This window comes from Podarcis cretensis (genome assembly GCF_951804945.1).
Source record: "Podarcis cretensis genome assembly, chromosome: 10".
Taxonomy (NCBI): Eukaryota; Metazoa; Chordata; class Lepidosauria; order Squamata; family Lacertidae; genus Podarcis; species Podarcis cretensis.
Genome location: NC_137179.1, coordinates 25,182,741 through 25,196,591, shown reverse-complemented (window position 1 = coordinate 25,196,591; position 13,851 = coordinate 25,182,741). Strand labels below are relative to the sequence as shown.

The 13,851-nt window shown below is 39.4% G+C and overlaps 1 protein-coding gene across 1 annotated transcript in view; it reads right to left on the bottom strand.

The window, feature by feature from the left end:
- Window positions 1–2,062: 2,062 nt before the first annotated feature.
- HCFC2 (host cell factor C2) overlaps window positions 2,063–13,851 on the bottom strand; it is a 28,243-nt gene continuing 16,454 nt past the window's right edge. Inside the window, exons 11-15 of the mRNA XM_079992510.1 lie at window positions 13,422–13,492; window positions 11,963–12,097; window positions 10,515–10,700; window positions 9,351–9,636; window positions 2,063–8,286 (exon numbers count right to left, since the gene is read on the bottom strand). Coding sequence (XP_079848636.1) covers window positions 8,261–8,286; window positions 9,351–9,636; window positions 10,515–10,700; window positions 11,963–12,097; window positions 13,422–13,492 — 704 coding nt within the window. The 3' untranslated portion in view covers window positions 2,063–8,260. The remainder of the gene's footprint in view (window positions 8,287–9,350; window positions 9,637–10,514; window positions 10,701–11,962; window positions 12,098–13,421; window positions 13,493–13,851) is intronic.

Below are 13,851 nucleotides of genomic sequence, written 5' to 3'. Positions count from 1 at the left end.
CCTAAATAATATTACTTAATTTTGTATATGAACAGATTGTGCCAAAGACCACCTGTTCTGGTACATTTAGTGTCTAGATGGGGGTGTGTGGGTGAATATTTTGCTGGTGCAACATTATACTGTTGCTATTAGGATAAAACTGCTAGCTTTAGCCACCCTATAGCTCAAAGCAATTGCAAGGCATAAGGGTGGGGAACCTTGATTCTCTTACCTGGCTTTCTGGAAGCTTTGAGCTATAGTCCTGCTGTTCAGAGGCCTTGTACTAGGATTAATTGCTGACTTGTTTCACATATTTTATGAGTTATGTATTGGAGCTAAAAGCTCAAATGCTGCCTCAGGTCCCACATAGCCCAAGAATGCAGGTGATGCACTTGACAAGGCATGGGAACTTAACAAAAAGTGAAGTTGGCCTCAGTGGGACCTATCCATTGCCAGTATGGCCCTTTACATAATGGAGGCTAGGACAAAGCAATTAAGTTATGTGTATGAGGAGAATTATATACATGCTGCAATGCTCCTCATAGTAAGTATGGGGAGACTTCTGTAGAAGGACAGAACTTTCATCCAACTATAATTATTGTCTGATATTTTATACGGAAAATGTAAGTCTAGAATTCAAGTGTTCAGCAGCTTCCACGACAGGGTAGTTAATGTTATTAAAACACTACTTTCTGTAAATCATCCCCCGTAGTTAAATAGGAAGTTAAGTCGAGTGTTTGTTTGTATTCACCACTTGCTTTCAGGAACCTGTGGATAGAGTATACTTTAAAACAAATAGGTATGACAGTCTGAAGAACTGTTATGTCTAGAACCCTGATGTGCAAACTGCCATCTTATTTTCCTGGAATATGTCGTTATATACTGTCCCTCTTGCTGTTTTTATCAGATGACTCCTGAGCTACTGTGTAAAACTATCTTGAGTTCTCCAGAAAATGGCATTCGCCTTGGTAATCTTATCTTGTGCATCGGGTATTTTCACAAACAATGGGAGACTTCTATTGAGCCACTGCTATCTTCGTAAGTGACTCAATCCTGACCAACTAGATGAAATTCAAGTTAGTTGAAAAGAGAATAATGCAGCAAGGAAACAAATTAACTCAATGTTTATAAAACATCTCCCCAATCTAATTATCAATGGATTCCAACTGGTTTATTAATTGTGCAGTTGAGTCCAGTATTGGGGACGCAGGTGGCGCTGTGGGTTAAACCACAGAGCCTAGGACTTGCCGATCAGAAGGTTGGCGGTTCAAATCCCCGCCACAGGGTGAGCTCCTGTTGCTCGGTCCCTGCTCCTGCCAACCTAGCAGTTCGAAAGCACATCAAAGTGCAAGTAGATAAATAGGTACTGCTCCAGCGGGAAGGTAAATGGCATTTCCGTGCACTGCTCTGGTTCTCCAGTAGTGGCTTAGTCATGCTGGCCACATGACCCGGAAGCTGTACGCTGGCTCCCTCGGCCAATAAAGCAAGATGAGCGTCAAAACCCTAGTCGGTCACGACTGGACCCAATAATCAGGGGTCCCTTTACCTTTACCACTGTATTACTTATTTCATAAAATTTATACACCACTTGATTGTAAAAAACCTCAAAACAGTTTATGTTACACACCCTTACTATCAGTGTTGCTGTTTTGTTAGTGCTTATTTGTAGCAGGACACTGGAGGGGATAATACTATACTGAAGGGACATGTAAAAGTGATGTAGTATAGTAATTTCTATCCCCACCTGTGAAATACTTGCACAGTGACCATTCAGTAGAATTTCACTGTCTTGGAGTCCAGAAGGCACATGCTACGCCACTCGCAATACAGTAATACTAAATGGGTCTGGTGGTCCTAATATGCTACACTGAGTTCTAATATGGAAGATGAGAAATACATTAAGGTGCCACCTAATCATGTTACGAACCAACCCAGACCCTGCAGTCATGAGCCCCTTTGTGTACCCCCTTCACAGGTTTGGAGGGCATCAGCTCAAGACGCAGCCTTTTCAGTAGTGGTCCCCTGAGCTTTTGGTTCTTAACTCCAGAAAACCACTTTTTAAAAAGTGTACTAGTAAACATGATTATTAGGACAAATCACTTTATTATTACAAAGAACAATGCTACTTTTGTTGTACAAAATACTGGATTTCTTTGTAGAGACTATTTCAGCCATAAGACAGTAACTAGCTGGCTTTAACCATATCCTCAACATTCCAGTTAACTGACACCATTTTTTGTTAAAGTTTATGGCTTGCTGATGTACTCTACTTCGAAACTATGGTCAAATATTGCTATAAATCATACATAATAATGGCCGCATTCATGTAAATGTATCTTGCCTCAAGAAACAAAGATAGCCTTTTGACAGCACTTTCCAACCAGGAAGCCTCTATTCAACCACAGTTTCCCCGTTGTTTCCACACTGGGAAATGATCGTTGCCTCTTTTGGAACAAGTGAGAATAATAAACCAACTTCAAGTAGTGGTTTAATATTCTGACTTCTCCTGAAGTTGGTTACCATAGTTTCCTAGTTCAGACAAAATAGGGAACTATGGTTAATAAGAGGCTTCCGATTCTGACTACCCAAAATCCAAAGGGCTTACATGTGCAACCAAAAGTCTTTTTCATATTGTGGCTTATTAAGTCAAGATATAATCATGCAAATCTGGCCAGTTAATTGTTCACATAGCTATATATTCATTGTCACAAAACATCTTAAGTTAAATGGATGTAGTATGTCATAAATAGCACGGATGTTTCTACTTATAATTTTCATACAAAAGTCCATTATTCCTTGAAGTTGCTATAAGATGGATTCAGATTTATACAATATGTCGCACATACATTTTAACAAATGCAAACAAAAAGAGCATCCACCAGTTTCTCAAACAGCCTGATTTAATTTATATTTTCAGTGAAATTGTAATGGGTCAGATATCCAAATATATTGATTAGATATTTACGCTACACAGAATAGGCCTCAAATATAAAATTTAAAGTGGGATTTATACATTTTAAGTGCTATTGACAGAAATAGGTCACAAAAATAGTTATACAATTGGGGTGGGGGGTAGCTACAGAAAACCGATAAGCATGTTACTAATCTCATGTATATAGGGGAAGACTGTAGACGTATGATAAATTATATAAGATCCTATTGGCATAAGCACACTTACACTGAAAATCATGTCTGGATTAACACTGCCACAAATTTACCTTTGGTAGTCATGACATACCCTTAAAAACAAGTGCAGAAACATGAACTCAAAGTGCAAAAATACTCACAGATATACTCAACAGATCATATTGTTAAGTAATGTATCTACAATCAAAAGTTATTCGTAGCTTAGTAGCCACACAAAATTTCTCACATTCTGCCACAGCTTGCCTCCCTTAAAAAAGTTTTTTTTAATTAAAAAAAATACACAATTGTTTAGATCCCCCCTCCCCCGTTAATATGAAAAGTTTCTTTACAATCCTATGGCAGCTCTAGATCCAATCCAGAGTTGGAAGTAGTGTGTGGTGACCAAGGAGGAGGGAAGCACATTGCTTGTCTATGACAATTCAGGGAAGAACTAAGGTTCTGGCAATAGCATTTATTTCACTATGAAGGCCTTCCTTTAGCTTTGAAGACTGGGTTGAATTCAGTGAAGTCACTCCAACTGTGGAAGGACATCCACTCATGCAATGGAAATTCTCCCATCCCCGTGACCCTGCACCTCTCAAATCTGTTCTGGGGCCCTGAAGGAAACCCAAGAGCAGATTCAGGGGTATACGGAGAGAGGGGAGGAAATGTTCCGCTGCACAAGTGGAATTTGCTCCACAAGCGCAACGACTGTTGGATATAACCCTCTGATCTTAAATGTTTCCTGAAGTTTAGATTTCACAGCACTAGTTAAGAACAACCTAAGTCTTATCTTAGGTTCCAAGATATTCTGTACTCATTGTGTAGCTTGTATAATTTTAATTACCAAGAATATTCAGAATCTTACGGCAGCTTCACATACTTTTTCTGAATTGGGGATAATTTTAGAAAGGGTGTGTAACTTGAATGAAATTTTCATTCATTTCACCCTGCACACCTTAGGAAAACAAAACTGACACAGTATTATAAAGTTCCATGACTGATACCTTTCCAACATAAAAATTGAACATGTAAAGTTCTATTGATGAACTCGATGTATAACCCATTTAACTCGGTGTGCAGTTATAAGAGTGGCCTGGCATGTTTAGCTTGATATATAAAATACATCAAGACTCATTAATCAATTGACATCTCTCATTATCATACACAACTTAATTGATGTAGCCCCCCCCTTCTTTAGGGAGTAGCCAACAGAAAGTGCTACTTAATTTTTTATCGATTCAAGAACACTTAAGAAATGTTTGCCATTGGTCTTTCATGGCACTATCAATTGTGCTGCAGTACTTACACTGTGCCAACATATCTACTGTGAAGATAGTATTCTACAGTGGTACCTCGCAAGACGAAAAGAATCCGTTCCGCGCTTCTCTTCGTCTAGCGGTTTTTTCGTCTTGCGAAGCAAGCCCATTGACGGCTTAGTGGATTAGCGCTATTAGCGGCTTATCGGCTTAGAAAAAGGGGGGGGGGAGGGGAAAAAACCCGCAGGAACTCGCAAGACATTTTCGTCTTGCGAAGCAAGCCCATAGGAAATTCGTTTTGCGAAGCACCTCCAAAACGGAAAACTCTTTCATCTAGCGAGTTTTCCGTCTTGCGAGGCATTCGTCTTGCAGGGCACCACTGTACTGTTAAAGGAAAGGCCACAAGTTCTGATGTACTGAATCTCTTGGTGGTCATTTGACCAAGTCTCTTTTCCTTACCGTGTTAGTCGCTGCTGGGGATGAAGCTAGATGAGTTGGGTTTTGCACGGACTTTGAGCAAGTCACATTCTCTCACCTTCAGTTTCCCCATTTCAAAATGGACTACTAGCAGTCTTCCTCAAAGAAATCCTGTTAGAGTGAACAAGGAATGATTGCACACCACTAGCATTACCCTATCCACTTTAAAACTGATCTTGCAGATCGAGTACTTCCCCTCTTTAATTTATTAGGCATTGATAGAAAAAAAATGGAAGTGCAAAATTTTCACTTTATTGCACATTTGCATTTAGCCAGGTTTCAAAACAAAATAATCTTATTTAAATGCCAAAGGATGCAATCCATAGGAACCTGCACAGGGCCCATCCAAATGAATGTAAATAGCACAGCTATTCACAAAGCCATGTCCCTGTTGGATTGTGCCTTACGCTATATTCACCTAGTGCAACCTTTGACAACTTGGTGACTTCCAAATGTTTTGGACTACAACTCCCATCAGATGCCGCACAGCTGTGGAGGCACCAGGCTGGTGAAGGCTGACTAAGCATACTGGCATATTTCAGCTATTTTACTCTATAATTTGGTAAATAACTATTTCTTTATAAAATGGCATCCAACTGCCTCTATTTAGTACACTTGTGTGTTTAGGAACAGATTAACATTCCTATTAAGGATCGCTTCACGCACAACATTTTTGCTACAAAGGTGTAGGGTGAATATGCATAGCCATGTACTCTGCCATAGATGAACATTGTCCTGGTGTCTTTTTTTGCAGTGCACATGCTGTTTTTCCTCTACTCCCTTGTAGGAAAAAAGTGAAGGAGCCTGAAGCGGCTGGCACATTAGTGATAAGATGATCAAGGTAAAAGTATATTAAACAACACTATTAGGATATAAAAACTAAGGCAAAAACAAGCCATTGAGAAAATGAATGGGAAAAGAAAAATGTACGCCACAGAAGCATGCAAATATGTGCAAATTTGCTTTAACTTTAGACCACTACAGAAATTTTCTGGAAACAACACAAAAATGTTACAAAGTTAAATTCTTATTAGTGCAAAATAGCATGAATATGCCACAACAAAGCATACAGTTTTCTTTTCTTTTTTTAAAAAAAATGAAGCATACATCATGGAGGACTTTAACATGTAAAGACTCTTGTAAACATTCAAAATATCTACAGATTTAACGTTCCCATGCCCACGAGAAACTAAGAGTAGTGCATTTACACTAAGTTTGTTTTTCATAACAGATTTGACCAGTTGAGCAATTTGCATATCAGGGGATAGTTTCCAAGATTAGAATGTGTTTACAAACACTAGAAAAATCTTTACAAAAATGAATATATTAAAATATTCTATACATTTTAAGTTACTGTAAACTGAAATAACTTGCCTAGCACTAAGATAACATGATGAATATGGAATATAAACCAAAGGAGAACAGATCTGCATGAAGATCAAGATGGGGAGTGAGCAACTCCTGCTCATTTATGATCACCTATATCTTTTGCATTCGCTTGCGAGTCTTCAGGGCTCACTTGATTATGTGATGTCGCTTTGTCTAACCAATTGGTCAGTTTTTTGGAAGACTTGCCTTTGCCCTCTGGCATCTTTTCACCATGTCTCTGTTGTAAAGTACAAGCCATGTAATACACACAGAGTCTTAAAAGGCATTGAAGTGGGCGTAACAGGTCCAGCCTGAAATGGCAGCTGAAAGCAGCCCATCCTTGAGAAAGATGTCCACTCATCCCTCAGCAGCTAGCCATCAGCTTAGGTGAAGATATTCTTTTAATTCTTGCTTGGACGGAAGAATGCCAGGGGAACAGAACACAAGATCTGCTGCCTCAGCGCTGAGACCAATGCTGAGCTCTTCAGAGACTTCTCCCATAAGAGGGCTTTTTTTCACCTGGAACTCACCAGAACTCAGTTCCAGCACCTCTCCAGTGGGTGCCACTGCCATTATAAGAGAACAAGGGAGGTGTTCGTGGTGAATTCTGGCACCTCTTTTTCTAGAAAAATAGTACTGGTTGTCGTTCGCACCAGTAAATTTGAATACATGGGAAGAATGAAATGCATGCTTGATTTTCAAACTGACAAACTCACTCCACTCATTCTCCACAAATTATGGAGAATCTCAGCATACCCTGCCAGACTTACGGATATTTATTTTATTTAAACACATAAAACCTTCCTATGCTTTTTAATTTCTGGTATGGGCAAGGTCGTGTCTGGTATGGTGCCTATACAAAGGCCGTGAAAGAAAGCAGTGTATTTGCAACAACCCCTGTGTTACTAAAGTGGTATAGGGAAAAAAGGGAGACAATTCACATTCATCTGAAAAAGCTTAAATGGTAAATTTTGATTCAATCTATCAGCATTAAACATATAAAGGCAATTGCCGTTATGTTTGCAAACCAAATGCTTTACTTTCAGCATCTCTAATATGATATATTTACTGCCATCTTTGAACAACATGTTCTGTAATAGTTCTATGGACTCCAATCGACAAGGATATGCAAATAACCAGTTTGGGGAAGCATTTCTTTCAGCTGCTCCCCAAATAAACCCCCAAACTATATGTTAAGCTTTTCTGGGGGTTATGCTTCCAGGCAGGTGTTTATTGTGGGAGTCTCATGCATGCAAGTTGTTGTTGTTGTTTTTTGCAGTGTCCACACAATGTTGTAGGCATCCAAGTGCTTGCCCATATCTCCCCCCCCTTTAAATCTTGATTTATCCCTTTTCAAGGAAAATCCAATGAATTACAAAAATCAATTGCCAATAATGTGTTTGTGTTATCTGAATAGCCCATTTACAGTAGTAATTCCCCACCTGGAAGCACCATAGGTTTGCCTTAAAAACAGTTCAAAGGGAATTCAACACAGGTTTGTGTTCTCGTGCCAAATCACAAACTAGCTTTTTAAATTGTGCAAATTTTAAAATAAAACTGAGCATCTACATCTAGGAACACAGGAAGCTGCTTTATACTGAGTCTGACCATTAGTTTATCTAGCTCAATAATGTCTACACTGACTGACAGGGCTCTCCAGAGAGGAGTCTTTCCCAATTCTCTCTAGAGATGCCAAACTGCACTTGAGTCCTTTTTTATGCAAGCAAATGCTCTGCTACTGAGCTACAGTCCTTCTATATCCATTGGAAGCTAATGCAACTGGGGATCTATGTGTTGGGAGCTATTGGAAGGAAGACTCTCCAAAAATCTAGATGCATATGTAATCCTTTGAGTTATCAGTGCGGGACTCTAAAGTGACCTTACTAGATAAAGTGGTATGAAAAATGCAGCCACTGCAGGTGCAGTTCTGCAAGACTGTACAACGCTGATGCTGTGAAGTTAAGACAATATCAAATGAAATATCTGACGGAGTTACAAAACGCCATGAGAGCTAACAGCTATTTCACAACTTGCAGCACAATGTGCCATTTCTACTTTGAACTTGATGTTTTCGTTTCTGCAAAGGAAGAGGAAAAAGTTGCTTTAGATTTCCAGCATCCGGAACAGCCATGTTCAATCCGATACAGATAAACCACTTAATATCAAGAGTACTTGAACTTAAAGTCTGGATTTACTACCCTGCAAATGCCAGCCTGCAATCATAACAAACAGTGAAGCCCCATGAAAAGAAGATTCATTTTCCATCTCCTAGCCCTGTGAAAGTCTTCTAGGGGCCAAAGCGTTACGTGCAATGGTACAGTGACACCCCATGTTTCATTTCTCTCTGTCAGGGGTACACACCTCAAATCACTCCATGGGACATTTTTTATCTTTATTGAAGGCCACACTGCTTATGTTAACTGTGGGTAAACATTTTTATACATATTTAGCCCAGTGCTTTCTTTCCTTTTCTCCCACAACCCCAGATCCTCATCTCTAAGCAATCTCTAAGTTTTTTCTGCAGTGGCTCCCCTGTTGCGGAATGTTCTCCCCAGGAAGAGGGTAAATAGCTATCTATATATCTCTATCTATCTATCTATCTATCTATCTATCTATCTATCTTTGCACCATGCATGATTGTATGTATCTTTTATCATGTCTCCCCCCATAGAGATCTTTTCTCTCAACTAAAAAGTTTCCAACTCTTTAGTCCTTCCTCATAGAGGTGGTGTTCCAACACTCTGATCCTTTTGACAGCTATTGGCTACATCTCTTCCAGTGCCAAGACACTCAATTTAAGAAAGGCGACCAGAACTGTTGATAAACAGATGTTCCTACAAAGAGATGGGAGTTGGCTGCATAAAGTCAGAGAAGTGGCTTTTGGCCCTTCTGTTTTGCACATCTGCCCAATGAAACACTGATGCAACCCACAACCCATATTGCGCAACCCACAACAGCCTATGTTGAGCTAATCATTTGGACGAAGTGTCTCATGATTTCCAAACATAAAATATATGCCAGTAGCTAATTTTGACTTGATAATTATACAAATGTATTACTAAAGAACAAGTTCCCACAAACAAACAACCTGTACATATTATAGAGAAAAGTCAGGGTGTCTGAATAAATCACCCCCTTTACCTTGGAGCCATCGAACTTGCGTGGCCGGTCCATATCCCCTTTCATTCTTGGCTGAAATCCTAAAAACTATGGCAGGTTTGGATGTGTGATCAACGTGGGCATTTGCAAGTTGGGCAGCAGTCACTGTACATGAGGTCTTAAGGCCACAATAGATTTTCATGAACATAAGCTGATGAGGATTTTCATTCAGCTGGGTGGTTCTTATAGCCAAGTAGGCAGAATATTCCAAGATATTTCCTGAAGGCGAAACTGGAGGTTCCCATGAAAGGTGAATACAATCTGCACTCTGAGGGGAAACGGGAAATTAATTTCACATTGTGTAGGTACTAGCACATAAAGTTTCATTAGTTAATCAATACAGAATAAGATTTATATTTCAGGTTTAATTTGGGAGAAGAAAGATTTTAGGGTACCCAGCCATTTGTGAACAGGGCTGTTTCCTTTAATTACAGGTATGTGAAATCAGGTTAAGGTTCCTCAGTAGTGAGGGGGAAACACAGAGCACATGCTTCGATTCTGCACTAAGACCCTGGATAGGCAATTACCACTGCCCCAACCTAGGAGAATGGGCAATTAGTGTTTGTAATGCACAAAAAAGTGCTCCATGTATATTTTCCTGAGTAATTCTCTAGTAATCCTCAATAGTAGAGCTATATTATAATACAAGCTTCTTTTCTTTAACCTAGTGCTCTCCAGATGTTTTATACTACAACTCCCATCAGCACTAGCCAGTATGGCTAAGATGGCTGGGGCTGATAGGGAACAGTAGTCCAAAAGAACTGAAGGGCACTAAGTTTGGAAAAAATGTAATAATATATTACACAATACAGATATGGGGCTGAGACAGAGACACAGCATCTTGCCTAAGGCCAACCAACGAGTTAATATGCCTGACATGAAATTTAAATGAAGACTCCTTGCTCACAGATCATGCTGACAGCCACAATGCTAAACTGGATTAAGATTTTATGCATTCTGAGGTATAGTTCTGTGAGCCAGATTTCTTCCCCTGACTTTTGCTTATTTCAAGTCCAAGTCTGCTTACTTTGCTCAGTGTACCTTATATTGCCATCACTGACTTTTACCAATAATTGAGGTCTAAGAGTGGCCTCTTTAGCTTTGCATGCAACAAACACACAAATCCGCATGACTATCATTTCTTACCTTGCTAATTTTGACAATGGAAGGTGCTCCAGGAAATCCTGGGATACAGGTCTTAAATTCACTGACTTTACTGAATGGCCCTACGCCACAGCCGTTAATTGCCGCAACCCTGAACCTGTATAAAGTGCCAGGAGCAAGATCCTGTTTCTTAAGGAAACTGTTGTTTGGAATATCTGCATTATCTACCTAATTTAAAAAAAAGCATACAAAGACATATTAATTAAACATTAATTTGATCCATATTTCTTAAAATAATCTAAAGAAACTAGCATGCTATTCCTTTGCAGATGGTGAATCCTGAATGCCTGCTAGGTTCAGCTTCCTAAGGAGCACAGTTCAGGCAAACCTGAATGCGTTCAAAGCCCACTGATGTCAATGAAGCAACTGACCCCACCCCCACCCCCACCCACCATGGCCCCCTCCACCTCTTTCCCCCTTTTCTTCCTAATGTAACACAAATGTGTCAACAGAAACTCACCTGTAGAAAATGTAACTTTGAAAAAAGAGACATTGCACAGACTTTTGTAAACCAAGAAATCTTTAATAAAAAATATATTAGAAATAGTAATAATAATGAAGCAACTGACCATATACTTAAACCTTTCCCATTGTGGTAAGTGGGATTCTAATGTGCTTAACTTTGGCTGTGTTTGCAGACAACTCTTTCTAGGAGATCCTAGGAGTTGGGGATCTTAAAGTAACTTAGGGGCAGGAGGAAGGGACATGAAAACAGGTAACAATTGCGAGAATAAAACAGCAATAATGTGAAAGCCCACAGGGCAATAGATATGAAATAAAAAACACTGAACTGTACAAAATCTAGGCTGATAGTTTATTGAGTGTGGGACTCTAAAGTGATCCAACTACATACCCAATGGATATTCAGTCTGCCTATTGAAATGGATTTTGAAATTCCTATGAAATCAACATTTTACTCTATATTATATTGAGGTTTGCATTTTTATTTTACATATCTTACATGCTGCTTTGTAGAGCATGGTTCTCAAAAAGCAGATTAAACAAAGACATAAATATGTTGGAACCGGGGGGTGAAAAGCCAGCTGGCTTGGCCCCAGCTGGAGTGTCTCCCCTCTCAGCCTTGTTGCTCCGGAGATCCATCGACCTCTGCTCCAACATGCGTCTGTGACTCAAGCTGCAGTGCATACTTGAGCATACATTATTCAGCAGTGTAAACTGCGCAACAGATGAGGCTTGAGGTGTGGATACAATACTAAAATACGCATTTATTATACATAAATCATGCCAGCAATCTGTGCTGGAATGTAAACAGACATGTGACATGTAACAATCTGCAACAAAAGGTGGCATGCAATTCCCAACAAAATGAACGAATACTAGATACTAAGAAAAATAATAAAAATGTTCAAACGGGGGGAAAGTCATGTTAGAATATGTTAGAATACGTAGGTAAAGAAATTAACAGTTACCTTGCTGGAAATTATGGCCTTTTCTTCCTGCAACAAATAGAACTGGTTCACTAGAGCACTGTTGCTTTGAAAAATGCCAACATCATACCACCTTCGTTCTTGTTTTCTTGCATTCTGCTTTGGTGGTGAAGTTTTCTGTGGTTTGGAGAACAAGTTTCATTAGAGTATGGAAGGTCTGCACAACAAGAAATTGCATCTGCCCCCTTCTCTCTAGAAGTTGCTCTTCTGCTACATGAGTTGCCTAAAGCAGAATTTCTCCAGACCTACAGGGCAATACTTGACTCCATAATTGCCTTGTTCAGCTACAGCTTTACTGACAGCATTCTTGCACTATCATCTGCAGAGGGCAGTGTTTCTAGAAAGGCACTGAAATGACCAAGAGTTATGCAAAATATTTTTTTGAGATTTTAGAATAAAAGCATGTGTTCAGTTAAAAACACTTCTGACTTTCAATTTTGATGGCTAGAACAAATTACTCATTTGCTCTCTTCCATGGATTCTGCTGGCGGGACTATTATAAACATTTTTTTAAATCCTATTTCCTTGCATATATTTTTCCAAAATTGGAGGCCATCATTTGTTAAGCTACTTCACAAACAAGAGAATGTCCTTGCTGATATTTACCACTTGTTACCAACTTAGCTAGTTTGCCAACTACACCGATTAGTGGACAGGGATAGCTCGGCTACAGTGATCCATGTATTGGTAACCTTGAGAAGGGATTACTGCAATACACGATAACTGGGGTTGCCCTTTAAGACTGGTTCAGAAACTGCAGTTCAAGGGAGCATTATTCATTGTCTTAAACAAACCCATTTGCTATCAAGCCAAGTTTAAGGTTCTACTGTTAGTTTATAAGTCCTAAACAACTGGGGACCATGCTACCCGAGGGAACGCCATCTCCCTTGCAGAGCTACTTACACACTGAGATCAGCAGACTGAGGCCCACTTGCTGATACCACAATCTTTTAAAAGAAGAGGGACTTTACAGTGGTAGCACCTACCATATGGAACAGCCTTCCTACAGCATGTACCTTCTATGTTTGCAACACAAGCGAAAAACTACCTCATTTACCCAGCTGCTCCCCCTTCCCATTGCAATATTGGCTGTTATTTTTGACTGCACATGCTACCCACCTACTGAAGACTATATCTTACAGTAATTGCTGGAATTGGTTGTAAAATGATTTTCAAATGGTTTTATTGTTTATGTTATGTTTTAATTGCCTTATAAATAATAAAATTGTTGCTGTTGCTTAACTCTTTTTCATTGCAGTAGGGTTTATGCAGAAGACACTTCCAGAGGGCTGAATCAGGCATGGAGGGATGGTGGTGTGCATCCTGTTGGGCTGTATATTTAAAATCATGATGTCTAGGTATAACAAAACTTATGTGAACAAGTGCAATATGCCAGTGTGATACTGGCAATATCCTTTACTTTAAAATTTCATGTACTTACAGGAAATTGTATAGCTGAATCATTTGGACTAACAGAAGCAACACTTGTTGGGAGAATAGCAATCTCTTTAACTAGAAAAAAATGATATTAAGAACTATTATTAATTCAGGAAAAACACTTCAGCAAATAAAGCTTTCAGCAGCTATTGTTCAAATGTCTTTCAAAAAGAAAGCTTCAATCCTATTTTGTGTGATGCACACATAGCTTAATACTGACTTTCAATTTAGGAAACCGTAAAACTACCCGGTATCAATAGCAACTACAGTGGTACCTCGGTTTACGAATTTAATCTGTTCCGGAAGTCCATTCTTAAACCGAAACCATTCTTAAACCGAGGCATGCTTTCCCTAATGAGGACTCCCGCTGCCGGTGCCCTTCCACCGTCTGGATTCCCTTCTTAGACCGAGGTAAAGTTCTCAAACCGGGACAC